The 13,473-nt window shown below is 44.6% G+C and overlaps 1 protein-coding gene across 2 annotated transcripts in view; it reads right to left on the bottom strand.

Annotated features, from left to right (window-relative positions):
* Nucleotides 1-13,473, bottom strand: part of Tceanc2 (transcription elongation factor A N-terminal and central domain containing 2) — a 44,630-nt gene that overhangs the window by 25,018 nt on the left and 6,139 nt on the right. Inside the window, exons 1-3 of one of the 2 annotated variants that reach the window (NM_001014260.2) lie at nucleotides 13,088-13,192; nucleotides 12,405-12,544; nucleotides 1,606-1,747 (exon numbers count right to left, since the gene is read on the bottom strand). In NM_001014260.2, the coding sequence (NP_001014282.1) occupies nucleotides 1,606-1,747; nucleotides 12,405-12,503 (241 nt within the window). In that variant the 5' untranslated portion in view covers nucleotides 12,504-12,544; nucleotides 13,088-13,192. Of the gene's footprint in view, nucleotides 1-1,605; nucleotides 1,748-12,404; nucleotides 12,545-13,087; nucleotides 13,193-13,473 lie in introns of those variants that run through there. The other variant, XM_039110461.2, reaches the window with a different exon arrangement.

Below are 13,473 nucleotides of genomic sequence, written 5' to 3' on the forward strand. Positions count from 1 at the left end.
CAGAAATGGTTTTTAAAATTATCACCTGCTGCATCTTTAAGACAGTCTTAGCTTATCATGTTGAGATTTAGGATCTGATCACGTATGGTATCTGTGGTATGTGTCTAAACAGGAACACATACGCACATACATGCATCAATAAGCAGGTCCTAAAATATTAAACACTAGTACCCTCTACCGGTGGAAAGCCCTTACAGGCTCATGTGAATGGTCGTACTGCCCTCTAGTGACCACAACCTATAAAGACAGCAAACCCGGCAGCAGATGGGAGCATCTCCTTGGCTATAATGATAGGGTTTTATATTCTTTAAGCATCTAATTTCCTCAGATTCTGGTTTATATTACAGGGGTGCAACTCTAAGACTCTTGGGGGCTCCCTGGGGACTCCGTAAAGCTCTTCCCAGCTGTTAGTGACAGTGTGAGGCTGCTCTCTCCTGCTTCTCAGGAACAGGAGGTCAAGGGGAGGCAGAGGAGGCGATGGCAGCACTAGTGAGGGCAGAGGCAGCAGCTGTGCAGGCCCGCCCTGAGCTCCCCGGGGAGCCGAGAGCAGCTTGAGGAACACATGTTGTTCTTCCCTTGCATATTATCCACAGTTGTGTGCTGTGCTAAAACGGCAATTCAACTCGGTCCCTCACTCACCTCTGAAATATCTCCAAAGCCATAATAAGTGACACGGTGGCAAGTGTTGCTATCGTTTTTGTTTTATAAACCAAGTTCGCCAGTTACTGCCACTGGTGACAGATTAAGCTGAATTTCTTTCAAGATTTAACTGAATCACCACCTCCTCTATGGGGCCTTCCCGAAGTCCCCAGACTGCAGCCACTGCTCCGTCCTTTCTGATCGCATACAGACGCTCCAGATTGAGCGGACAGTGTCAGATGTGCTCATTCATAGCTACGGTAGAGTACTGCTCCTGTCTGTGTACACCATCACCTCTCTACCAAACCCTCAGATCCTCAAGGTCACAACCAAGTCTTAATCAGTTTGCACAGTCAGCATCAGGCACACTCAAAATGTCACCTGTAGGTGCTCTATACGGTAAGCACAGATATTGGACACATGCTTTTAAAACTTTATATAATAACTGTTATTATAAGCTAGCACCTCTGATAACTCTAATGAAAAGGTAGAGGGGGTATAGCAAGGTGGCTCAGTGGGTAAGGGTGCTTGCCAACAAACCAGACAACTTGAGTTTGATCCCAGGACTCACATGTTGGAGGGAAAGAGCAAACATCCGCTAACCCGTCCTCTGACCTCCATATGTACACTGCGTCAAACACACACCCAAGCCCATTCCCAGCACAGTAAAATGAAGGCAAAAAATTTAAAAGATTGAGGACTGTGCTTTGTGTGTTTTCATTTCATTTTTTAAAAATTTTTACTGTATGTTACTATACTTTACTATACATTACTATTTTACTATGTATTGCTATAGTTTACTATATATTATTATTTTTCACAATAAATTCCTAGCCTGAGGCTAGAAGTGTTCTACACAGCAGTCCCTCCAGCGACAGTGTGGAAAGCACCGATGGGTCAGGTAACTCATGGCGTACAGGAAGAAGGGAGACACCAGGAAGTGCTTCCCAGGGCCCAGGACCATACCTATCCTTGTCGACCGCAACACCTCCCTGGAGGGTATCTTCTTCTTTAATTCTTGTAGGGCGGCGACCAGGTTTTCTTTGGTTTGCTCAGGAAGCTCCAACACAGTTTTCCACCTTTTTATGTCTTCTATAACCACAACTCTCTGTGAAAAAGAAAAGTTATTTGGAAAATAGAACCCTTTTATTAGAAAGACAGCTGCCTCCACCTGAGCTAATGGCTCTCCTATTGACATATGAATTATTGATTATGACCTGAACCAAAGCAGTGTATCTGATGGCCCCCAATGACGGGTAATTGCTTAGAAGCAGGCCCTGCCTACTGCAGATCTGGAGAGATGCATCTATTAGGAAAAGTGCAACTTTTCACCTCCCCATGCCCGGCACCATGGCACTTCACCGTGAGAGGTGACGCAGGAGAGGAAATGAAAGCTATGGGTACTCAGGTGGACCAACCTCACAGCTCACTTAAGTGTCCTAATTTGCATGCACAGAGCAGAGAAGCCATAAAGCCATGTTTACTTCAACAATAAAAATCACACAAACAGTTCTCCACTTCCCACAGGAGGAAACTCAATTTTTTTTTTCTGAAAGAAAGAAAACTTCCTTTTTAAAAAACTTCAAACACATAGAAAGGCACGGAGAGCAACCCACTACTTAATGAGATTACTATTTTGCCATTCCCCGTAAAATAAAACATTATAAAACTTAAGTCCCTTGATGCTCTTTGCAAATTCACTTCCCTTTGTCCTTCCCAGAAGCTGCCACCTTAAGGCTGCTTCTCATGCTTCCTGTAAGCACTAGGGGTTAGAGAAATGTGTGAGGGGATGGAAAAGCTTTCGTGATTTTTCTGTAATTTCCACATAGTTTAAACGAAGGACTTTTTAGTGAACAAAATTGGCAGACAAAAAGTAAAAGAGTAAAGTGGCTTTTATAACTAAAAATTAAATATCTTAGAGCTGGGCACAGTGATACACCCCTTTAATCCCAGCACTCGGAAGCAGAGGCAGGCAGATCTCAGCCTGGTCTACAGAGCAAGTTCCAGGACATCCAGGGTTACATAGAGAAACTCTGCCTCAAAAACCCAAAATAAACAAAAAGACAAATAACTATCCTATTGTGGTCATTCCTCACCACATTTGGCATGTGTACAGTTTTCCACATGAAATTCCAGTATAGCCATGTCAATAAGGACAATCCCATAAAAACCTCATCTCCTTTCCTTGGGGGAAAACATGGGGTCTGCTTCTAGCCTAGAAGCCAAGGGTGAAAGGAGGGTCCATCTGCGCCCTGACTCCCAGCTCCCAGCCTGCTTGCACTGGTTTTGCTTTCTAGGTTCAAAGCTGGGAGGACAACAAGGGAAAGATTTGCCGTCAGTCCAGTTTGGGTGTCTCTGAAGTGGCGGGCATTTAAAGATGACTTCCCTGACAGGATGACTTCTGCAGGTCCCTGAAGAGCTCTCTGCCGAGAACTCACCTGAAGCACCTACTGCATTGGTAATGATTCTTCTAGCGGTCCCAAGACAACACACACACACACACACACACACACACACACACACACACACACACACACCACACACACACACACCACATACACACACACACCACACACACACACACACACACACCACACACACACACCCACACCACACACACCACACACACACCACACATACACACACACGCACACACCACATACATACACCACCCACACACACACACACCACATACACACACACGCACACACACACACACACACACACACACACACACACACACACACACACACGACGGGAAGGGGAGCAAGATAGAGTAATGGCATACATGTAACATGAGAACAGAAGGTGGGCTGTTTTCTGGGAGGAAGAGGTCCAGTTAGGGTGGAAGGACAGTGGAAAGGGACTAGGGAAATATAATGAAATGTATAACCATGCCATGAAAAGAGCGGTGGGAAGGCTCAGAGGATACAGGTGCCACCAAGTCTCAACACCTGAGCGTGATCCCTAGAACTTAGAACTGCAAGTTGTGCTCTGACCTCCACACAACTGTAATGAATAAATATAAGAAATATAAAAGAGAAGAAAGTGTCACAGTGAAACCCATTGTTTTGTATGCTTTCTAAATACAAGATCAGAGTCTCCAGTTTGGGGCAACCTAGTCCATAGACTTTCTCTGTAGGGACCCCAGCATCCTTCTAAGGATCCTGTGAATCCAGCCATTTAAAGCCATTTAAAGCCAGGCTGTCCAGCTTTCTCTCCTATGATTGCCTGGAAAACCTTCCCAAGGCTAACAGCTCCCACTTCTCCCTCTGGCATTAGCCAGCAACTGTCTTTGCACTTTCCCAAACACAGGTCTGGTGTAGGCGTTGACCAACCCCAGGAACAGAACTGAGTTCTCCAACTGAAGCCACCACAAAAGCCTCCCACTTTACACAGACGAGCGAATGCACTGTCTTTCTGTTAACTTCCACCGGCTTCACGGCCTACGGCAGGTGGTGGGTTCAGGATTCTGAAAACAGTCTTTGTGTGCTGCATGCACATGTTCCAGATAGATGGTCAAGATTCTCACTTGGAAACGCCATTTTACATCCACTCTGTTCTTGGAGACTCAATCAAAACTGAGAGAAAAAACTCTTCCTATGTGCTATTGTGTAGTATAAACTAGTATTACTATTAAATGGTTTAAAAAAAGAAAGAGGGGGTTGGGGATTTAGCTCAGTGGTAGAGCGCTTGCCTAGCAAGCACAAGGCCCTGGGTTCGGTCCCCAGCTCCGAAAAAAAGAAAAAAAAAAAAAAAAAAAAAAAAAGAAAAAGACAAAACGTAAGCCACATAAGAAGCTATTTTCTACTGGAAGGTATAAATATCAAAATTTTCTCATTCGGTATATTTTACTGGTGTTTCCATAGTAATATTTATTGTTAGAGCTGACCACTACAATGGCAGTATTGAATTGTAATCCTACTATTGTATACACACGCCTTAGACTCTTGAAATCTATTTCCCTAAGAGGTGTTGGGAGTTCCTTCGCTGTGTGTTTACTGTTATAAATAGTGTCTCGGTGGACTCCTGACTTCCCCGTACACCATCTCCCACCTGCTTACTTTTATCTCCTCTGTATCTTCCTGTGCTAAGTAGCGAGTGCTGTGCTGTTTTGCTCTCCCTCCCCTGCTCCAGTGGAATCTAAGGATCTGTTTTCCAATGTCCTTATTTGGTCATCTGTATTATTCGCTAGAGATATTTTTCCTTTACTTTTTATCTCCTTTCTTATCGTCTGCTAAACAAACTACATTTGTTTGTTTTGTTGTTTTTAGAGAGGTTCAGTGCATCTACATTGGCCTGGAGTCCTCCATCTTCCTGTCCTAACTTTTAGATTGTTGGGACTACTGGAGGCACCGCCACCCTTGGCTCTGGGTTTTCTTCATAGTTTTCCCTCACAGTTTAAAAAGTAATCATTCTTCTTTCACTTAAATATTGCCATTTTTAGAACACACATTCAAAGGAATCTGGGCTGATCTTACATCTGCCTTTCAAAACCTATTTTTTTCATATTTCTTTTATTTCTGTGTGATATATTCTAAATGATTTCCTTATTAATTAATTAAGCTTTCACGTCATCATTTTCTCTTTAGGCACTAATCTATCTACTTTTATTTAATCTGTTCAATATGTTTCTGCTTCAACAAACATGTATTTTTCATTGGACAAATCATTTCTCCTTTCATTCTTAGTTCTATTCCTTTCCTTTTTAAATGTTTCCTTGGTGAACATTACAAACATACTTGAGATTTCAGATTGTTTTCTGACCCCCATCTTTGGGGATAGAGAATTATACATCTACCCCTTCACTCCCTGCCTTTGCAGCTCACTTTCTCATAGGGTTCACTTGAACCATGAACTCTTCTCTGAAGAGGACTGCTTTTCTTGGGAGTCTTGTGTGCTCTAGGATGTGAAGTGTCTTAACGGCAAGCTCACATTTGCCTGTGTTTGGAGTTTCCTGGTTTTACATTAGACTTCATACTAACACTGCGGTTTATATGTGTGGTAAAAGGTATGTGGTTCTAATGTATTCCAGTCAACTCTTCTTTTATCTAAGACCCCAAGAAGATGGCAATCTTCGCACTACTTTCTTCAGCTGGCAGGGAATTTTTCTGCTCACTGTTCACAAACATGGTAGACTTCTTTTAGTTCCAAATTCCACTGAGAGCATGAGTGTCAGCTTCATCTCCCCACAGATGAGGCTCTGACATTAAAATGGAAGCATTACAGCCACTTACAACACCCCCCAAACAACTCCATTGTCCACTTAAAGCTCCAGGTTTCAATTTCCTGTCTCTTGTAGCCCTGGCTGTCCTGGAACCCACTATGTAGACCAGACTGGCCTTGAACTCACAGAGATATCTGCCTACTTCTGACTCTCCAGTGCTGGGATTAAAGGTACACCATGCCTGTTTTTAAAATTAAAGACTTTCAATCCAGCCCCTATACATGGTTGCAAACAGGTCAGGAATCCCAAATCAGATCGTTTTGACTTATGGAATAAGTAAGTCCAAACATTTTTTTTCCCCCTTCAAGACAGGGATTCTCTATGTAACAGCTCTGGCTGTCCTGGAACTTGATCTATAGACTAGGCTGGCCTTGAACTCAGAGACCCACCAGCCTCTGCCTCTTGGGTGCTGGATGAGGCTTAAGTCTAAACTCTTATACTGGCTATAAAAGGCCTTCAGGACTTGCCACCCTGTCGGTCTCACTACATGCTCTGGATACTATCAGCAGCGGCCAATGCTTCATTCACACCCACCTGCGATGCTCTTCCGCTGCCTGGCGGCCAGAGACTCTCTGCAGCATCACCCTGTCTTTGGAAGCTTCTGTAGCCTTTGACTGCATCCCTCTCCGTGTTCCATTTGCTGTTCCTGCGCTTCTGAACGCACTCCTGAACAAGACTACCTTTCCCACCAGACTACAACTTGAGAGTCCAAAAAACTTCTTTATCTCCCATCCTCAACACAGAGAAAGTAAAACAAAGCAAAACTGTTATGATAGTTTCAGGTCTGAAAAGTAAGGCCAGAAACCAGAGAGAGGAAAAAAGAATTCTACAGATATCAGAGAAATATTTCCTTGTAACTCTCTTTCACTTTTATGGAGGGCAGAGTACGGTCTCGTGCAGCCAGGCTCCTCGCCTTGAACTTGCTAGGCAGTTTGAGGATGACCTTCAGGTTCCACCATAAGAGTGACGGAGTTACAGGATGATAAGCATGCGTCACCCCCACTGTATCCGCATATCAGATTCTTACCAGCATCACTTAGAGCACAGATACAGAAATGGATGCAGACTATCACTGGGAGAGCTATTCTGAGTATTGAACAGTTATCACTGGAAAAGATATGCTGTCTATCTGGTCTTACGCCTGGGGATGGCTGCAATGCCCAGGTTCGATCGCAGAAAATAGTAAGTCATAAGCGGTCATGTGTACACCATTCCACTGGCTGGGCCAGGAGTCAGCACACTGGCTGGTCAGCCCTACAAGGGAAGGTTCATAAAGCATTAACACTTCGGAGTGTTTAACCTGAACGAACTGGCACATTCTCTATCTTTTAAAAATAGTAAAAAGTGTTCTTGGAACTAATAGAGGAAATCACTTGCTAAAGAGCAAGATGAGATTAACCAAATTAACCTTTACCATTTAAATGTGCGCGACATGAGTTCCACCAAGTATCTCTTTTATTGAATGAGATAAGACCATGGTGAAACTACTTGTAATATGCTGATAACAGAAGTAAAATGATCCTAAGATTTTTATGCCTCCCCAGCCCAGCTTGGTTGGCACTCAGAAACCTCTACTCTCTTTTTAGTTTTAGTGGGCAGACTATATGGACCCAGATTGCCCAGTGCAAATGCCAGCTCTGCCACTTAGTGCTGCCCTGGTCTTAGGCAAACCGCTTCACCTCTCTATGCCCTGGTTTTCTTTCTAATGATGTGTATGGGTTTCGCCTGCATGCATGTCTGTTCACCTTGTATATGCCTGGTGTATATGCCAGAGGCTAGAAGTGGGTGTGGGATATCCTAGAACTGGATTTCTAGATAGTTGTGAGCTGTCCTGAGTGCTGGGGATAGAATCCTGATCCTCTAGAAGGGCAGTCAGTGTTCTTAACCACTGAGCCATGTCTCCAGCCCCTGGAATCTTCATCTGTATATGATGAAACTATACCTTTTGCCGCTGTTACTACGACTGGAGAGCTAATATCTGCAAAGCATTAGCATAACATCTGGCCTATAAAAACAGGCTCAATAAATGCCATCATCATCATCATCACAATCATCATCATCATCACCACATACCCCCATCTTGAGCTTTAAACTCTTTTTTTTACATTTTTATTCATTTATTGTGTGCATGCCTAGGTCATAGGGCACATGTGCTGGTCAGAAAGTGCCTTTACCAGCTGAGCCATCTTGCTGGTGTCTTGTGGGGAAAAACAAACTAAACAACCCCACCCCCACCCCCAAACCAATGGATCTTCACGACACACCAGGCATAAAGCTCAGTCAGCCCCCAGCAAGCATCTGTTTGTTAGTTCTCTGACAGCTCTGTAGACTGGGTGTTATTGGGAGTCATTCCTGACACTGATGGGAAAAACCAGGCTTCAGCTTCAGCAGATTCTCCCATTAAACCAGAATGCTAGTCAGCCATGGGTGGCACGCACCTCTGATCCCAACACAGGGTGGCCAGGCAGCGAGATCACAAGTCAGCTCGGGCTACGTTGGGATGCTCTGTCTCTAGACAAATAAAAACTAGAGCTGGTGTGTGGGAATAAGTAATTGTCAGGGAGCGGATCTAGCAAATTCTCTAAATCACACACAGGTAAACACAACTTGCTTTTAGAACGCTGCCGCCGTACACTTAAAGAGGAGAGCACGGAGACACGCTGAAAGAGAACGGCAGACACCCATGGCTTTGTGTGCAGCCTCCCTTTACCTAGACAAGCCCTCCTTCCACCCTCTCAGGTACTTGTCACAGAGGCTTCTCTAACCACCGAAACAGTCATTTTTTGGAATGGGGTCTCATATAGCTCAGGCTAGCCTTGATTTCACTCAGCAGGAGAGAATGACCTTAAACTCCTCGATCTTCTTGCTTTTATCTTCCAAGTGTGGAGATTACTGGCATTTGTCACAACACCTGACTCGCTTTCTTCTTTATTGCTTATATGATAATTTTATAATAAATCAGTTTTATAGTATTATCTTTAACGCCCTTATTGGAAGTCTGAGGCTTATATTTTTGAACTCAGATTTATGCTGGGCATAAAGTTGTTTATCAAGACTGTTACATGGGTCTGGAGAGACAGCTCAGTGGTTCAGAGAACTGTCTGCTCCTCTGGAGGACCCGGGTTCAGTTTCCAGCACCCACAGGGCAGCTGACAAAGGTCTGTAATTCCAGATCCCTGATGATCTGAGGCTGTCACCTGGCTTCCACAGGTACTGGATGCATACGGCGCACATATATTCACACAGGTAAACAGTCATATATATTAAAAAATGAACAAAAGTTTAGAGAGAGAGAGGGGCTGGGGACTGAAGATAGAAGGGTCACCTCCCTTAAAGGAGGCAGAAAACATGTCAATGCTCAATTTTAACAAATGCTTAATGACTCTTTAATATATATCGGGCACTAAAATATTCCAAGGGCACAGAGGTAAATATTTCAGAGTCCCTGTATGTAACTTATGAGCTAAGTTTCCAAGGAAACTAGTTCTTGATTGAGTAGATAAATGAGAAATTATAAAAAAAAGATTTTTATATGAAAAGGGACCAGCATCAGGTCAAAAGAAAGCCGTGACGGCTTAAAAGAGACAGGAAAAAAGGGGGCGTGGTCAGAATGTCCTCACATAAATGGAGAGCCACAAGCATAAGTCATGTTGGAGCCAAACAGGAAAGACCTCCTGTGTCATGCCAAAACTTGTAGAGTTCTGGGTGACCTGGTTGTTTAGAAAGATATCCTACCTGTCAGGTCCTATGCCAGGCAGTAGGCTTAAAACCAAGAGGGTACACATGTTCAAGAAGCTCAGAGTACGGCTATAGAGTGCCAGAAGCAGAGGACGCACACATGCAAAGGAGCAGTTTTGAAAAGGCGGAAGTAAGTGCAGCGAGAGGAGCATACTTAAGTTACACAAATGACACAAAGACCAGCCTCCTCTGTCAGAGTGGTTCTGTACCCAGGAGACTGACAGTAACACAAGTTATGGGAGTCAGTCCTCTCCTGCTCCCATGTGGTTCCCCAGATTGAACTCAAATCTTCAGGCTTAGCAGCAAGCACTTTTAACCTGCTGAGCCATCTTGCCTGCCTGGCTCCAGCGTATTCTTAATCACTATACTATACTGTTTCCAAGACAGTGGACTAAGGAAGAGCATTCCTAGCAAAAGGATTACAGGGGGCTGGTGATGGAGATACAGTTCACAGTAGAGCCCTTACTCAGCATTCAAGAAGCCTGGAGTTTGATTCCCAGTACTGTCCCCACTGCCAAAACTATCTTGGCAGGCCCTCTTCACTGCTCTCTAATACAGGTCTGGTAGCCTAGGAGGGAACCGAGGAAAAGAACACGTCTAGGATCTAAGCCAAGTACTCAGAATACTGCCTTCCTTACCATTGCTGTTTATAGCCCCAGATGCCCTCTCGGCTTTAGAAATCTAGACTAGAGAAGTAGGTGTGTCAGTTACAGACACGGAGAGCCTTGGGATGGATATGGACACCCTGGTTAAACACAGAAAACAGGGCAGAACTCTGGGGAGCACAAACATTAGGAATCTCATGGATAGAGAAGCCAACAAGGAAAACTAAAAATAAGCCAGAAACGCAGAAGATGTAATCAAAAGGATTCTCTGAAAGTTGTTCTCAGTACATCACAATTCATTCAGCATTCACATGACTGTCGCCTTGTAATTTTTTTCTTTGGTGTGGTGTGGAGACTGACTGGAGGGGCCTTCACACATGGCAAGCAGGCACTCTACCACTGAGCTACACCCTAATGTAGTTCTTTTCCTTTCTTGGACAGTCTTGCTATGCAACCCGTTATATTCTTGAATGTTCCATCAGAACACTCTAAGTGCAAGGCCTACCAGTGTGTGTTAGCACACTTAGCTTGGCTGATTATTTGTAAACAGTCCTAGCCTCTTCCTAACTAGTTGGGATCAAACTTAGTTCCATCGAGCAAACAGCACATTTAAGTCTCTGTGGTCCAGGGTGGCAATGTGGAACCATATGAGTCATGAAACCATGTGCTACAATTCTGGTCAAAGCACGACATATAAGATGCCATATCATCATTTACACTCCACTAGGTTTGTCTAGAGCAGTGGCTCTCAACCTTCCTAATCCTTCAATACAGTTCCTCATGTCGTGCTGACCTCCAACCATAACGTTATTTTCACTGCTACTTCATTACTGTAATTTTGCTACTGGTATGATTCTAACGTAAATATCTGTTTTCCCAATAAGGCAACCTCTGGGAAAGGGTCACCTGACCCACGGGTATAGAGAACCTTACTAGAAATCTTAATATTCTTGAGGAAAGTTTTGGGGACAGAGAGATGACGGCTCAGAGGTGGTTGAGAGCGGGCACTGCTGTCGGCATTCTGGGTCTTATGGGTCGATTGGAGAAAGAGAGACACTACAGGACATATCAAGGCCTTGCTGGCAAGAGGGAGATCCAGCCTCTGTGAACTGAATCTCGAAAAGCCATGCAAAAGCAAAACAACAGTTGTCCTTTAGGTGACACAAGCTCCTCACACCAAAGTCCCTGAGGTAGTCTATGTGTTTTGTGAAGGGAAACATCACACCCCAGCAACTTTATTGTGTTTGCAGTACCCAATAATGCAGAACGTTCCAAGTGTGCCAGGATTGTCTTGTGACCAAAGTCATGCAAAGGCTGTACAGCTCCTTCAGAAAAACAACTCCATAGATAACAGAAAACAATCACTGTTTTCTACAATGATTTCCCCAAGGTCCAAGTACTTCTAGAACACAGCGATTCATTCCGATGTTTATCCTACATAGAGTGAACAACAGCTATTTCATCCTAACGTTTATCCTAGATATAATGATTCTGCTAGAATGCCTGCCCTACACTGCTCTCGCAGAGGACCCTAGTTCAGTCTCCAGCATCTGAACTTTCCACTTTAGGTAGTGCACAATCACTATAACAACAGCTCCCGAGAGATCCAAAGCCTCCAGTGAACATATTCACACACAGGCACAGACACATACAATAAGAATAAATCTTAGCCAGGAGTGGTAGCACAAGCCTTTAATCCCAGCACTAGAGGTTCAGGCAGGAGGATCTCTGAGTTCTAGGTCAATTTGGTCTACAGAGTGAGTTCCACAGCCACGGCTACACAGTGAAACCCTGTCTCGAAAACATATATATATATGATTTATATTTGATATATATTTGATATATATATCAAAACTTTTTTTTTTTTCGGAGCTGGGGATCGAACCCAGGGCCTTGCGCTTCCTAAGCAAGCGCTCTACCACTGAGCTAAATCCCCAACCATATCAAAACTTTTTAATCAAGGTGGGTGGTGAGCCTATCAGCGAGCAACCATACTCGAAAGCCAGAATAATTGGATTAATTCAGGATAGCAGAGGTACAGGAATTGATAAGTCTGTACGGGGTGTGTGAGAAAGAAAAAATGGTCCCTGAGGGGGGGCTTAACAAGAACCCATGATTCCCTACAATGAAACCCATTCCCTGTCTCTTTATGGCAGTCCTTGGGACATTTTCTCTCATCCCACATTCCTTCTCACCTTCAAAGACTCAATCGTGGCTTGCTTGTAAACCTTTTCTTTGAGTTTTTTCTTCGGGCTATTCTGGATCCTAGGCGTTCGAATGACAAATTTATCCATTGCTGGGGGCTCTGATTATCTTCAGGGGCTTGAGGTGTATTCTATTCAAGAAACAGGGTGAAACTTCATTAGATTGACAGGTGTACTCCCAGAAGTGACACGACTAGATTTTCTAAACACTCCTGAACTATGGAGGCTTTTGGATGGTATTTACAGGAAATACGATTCCTTCTCAAAAGAGGAAATTTCTTCTGAAAAACTGAAACTGTAGTTAAGTCTACTTCCTGGGTTAGATTCCTAGCTTCCAGAAGGGCATGCTCTAGAAGGAATAGGATTCTAATACCCAGGATAATGGGGTGACTTCTGAAGTCCTTTTCCAGTTTAGGTTGAGTTGTGTTAGGGTTCCACTGGGCTCAGTGAATCCCTCTTTACAAGCACTCCGCGGTAGCCCCAATCCTAAGAATTACTCTAAGACCCACAACAACCATCTCCAGACACCAGCACAATACAGAAGCAGCTCCAGAAACCACTGCTCTGTGGTCAAAGAACCCCAACCACGTCCGTAAGGATCCCATCCTTCCCTTGCCCCCAGCACTCGGAGGCCTGGAAAGGGGTTATCCAATCACAGTTCGACTGAGACCCACCGGGAAATCAGCCTGCCTACAGCTTGGTCTCTTGACCCCTCCAGACCTCCAGCCGGACCACGCGTTGTAACTATTTTATACACTTCTTCCGGGGCCCAGTTCCTCGCTGGTGACTCGCAGGAACTACACTTCCCAGAACGCACGGGGAAGAGCCCGGAAGTTGTGGTTGAGGGAGGCAACACCCCTCTGCTCGCTCCCGGCCGCCGAGAACTACAGGCCCCAGTCAGCCTGGCACGGAGAAAGAGGCAGGCGCCGCTCTGAGCCCAGAGCTGAGATGGTTGGCCCGGTTCTCAAGCCCGCCCACGAGAGGTTTTCCGTCTCAGAGACCGGCCGGGAGGTAGCTGCTTGGACGGGTCAGGGCGGAGCCAAAGAGCTCTTGGAGGCGG

This window comes from Rattus norvegicus, chromosome 5 (genome assembly GCF_036323735.1).
Source record: "Rattus norvegicus strain BN/NHsdMcwi chromosome 5, GRCr8, whole genome shotgun sequence".
Taxonomy (NCBI): Eukaryota; Metazoa; Chordata; class Mammalia; order Rodentia; family Muridae; genus Rattus; species Rattus norvegicus.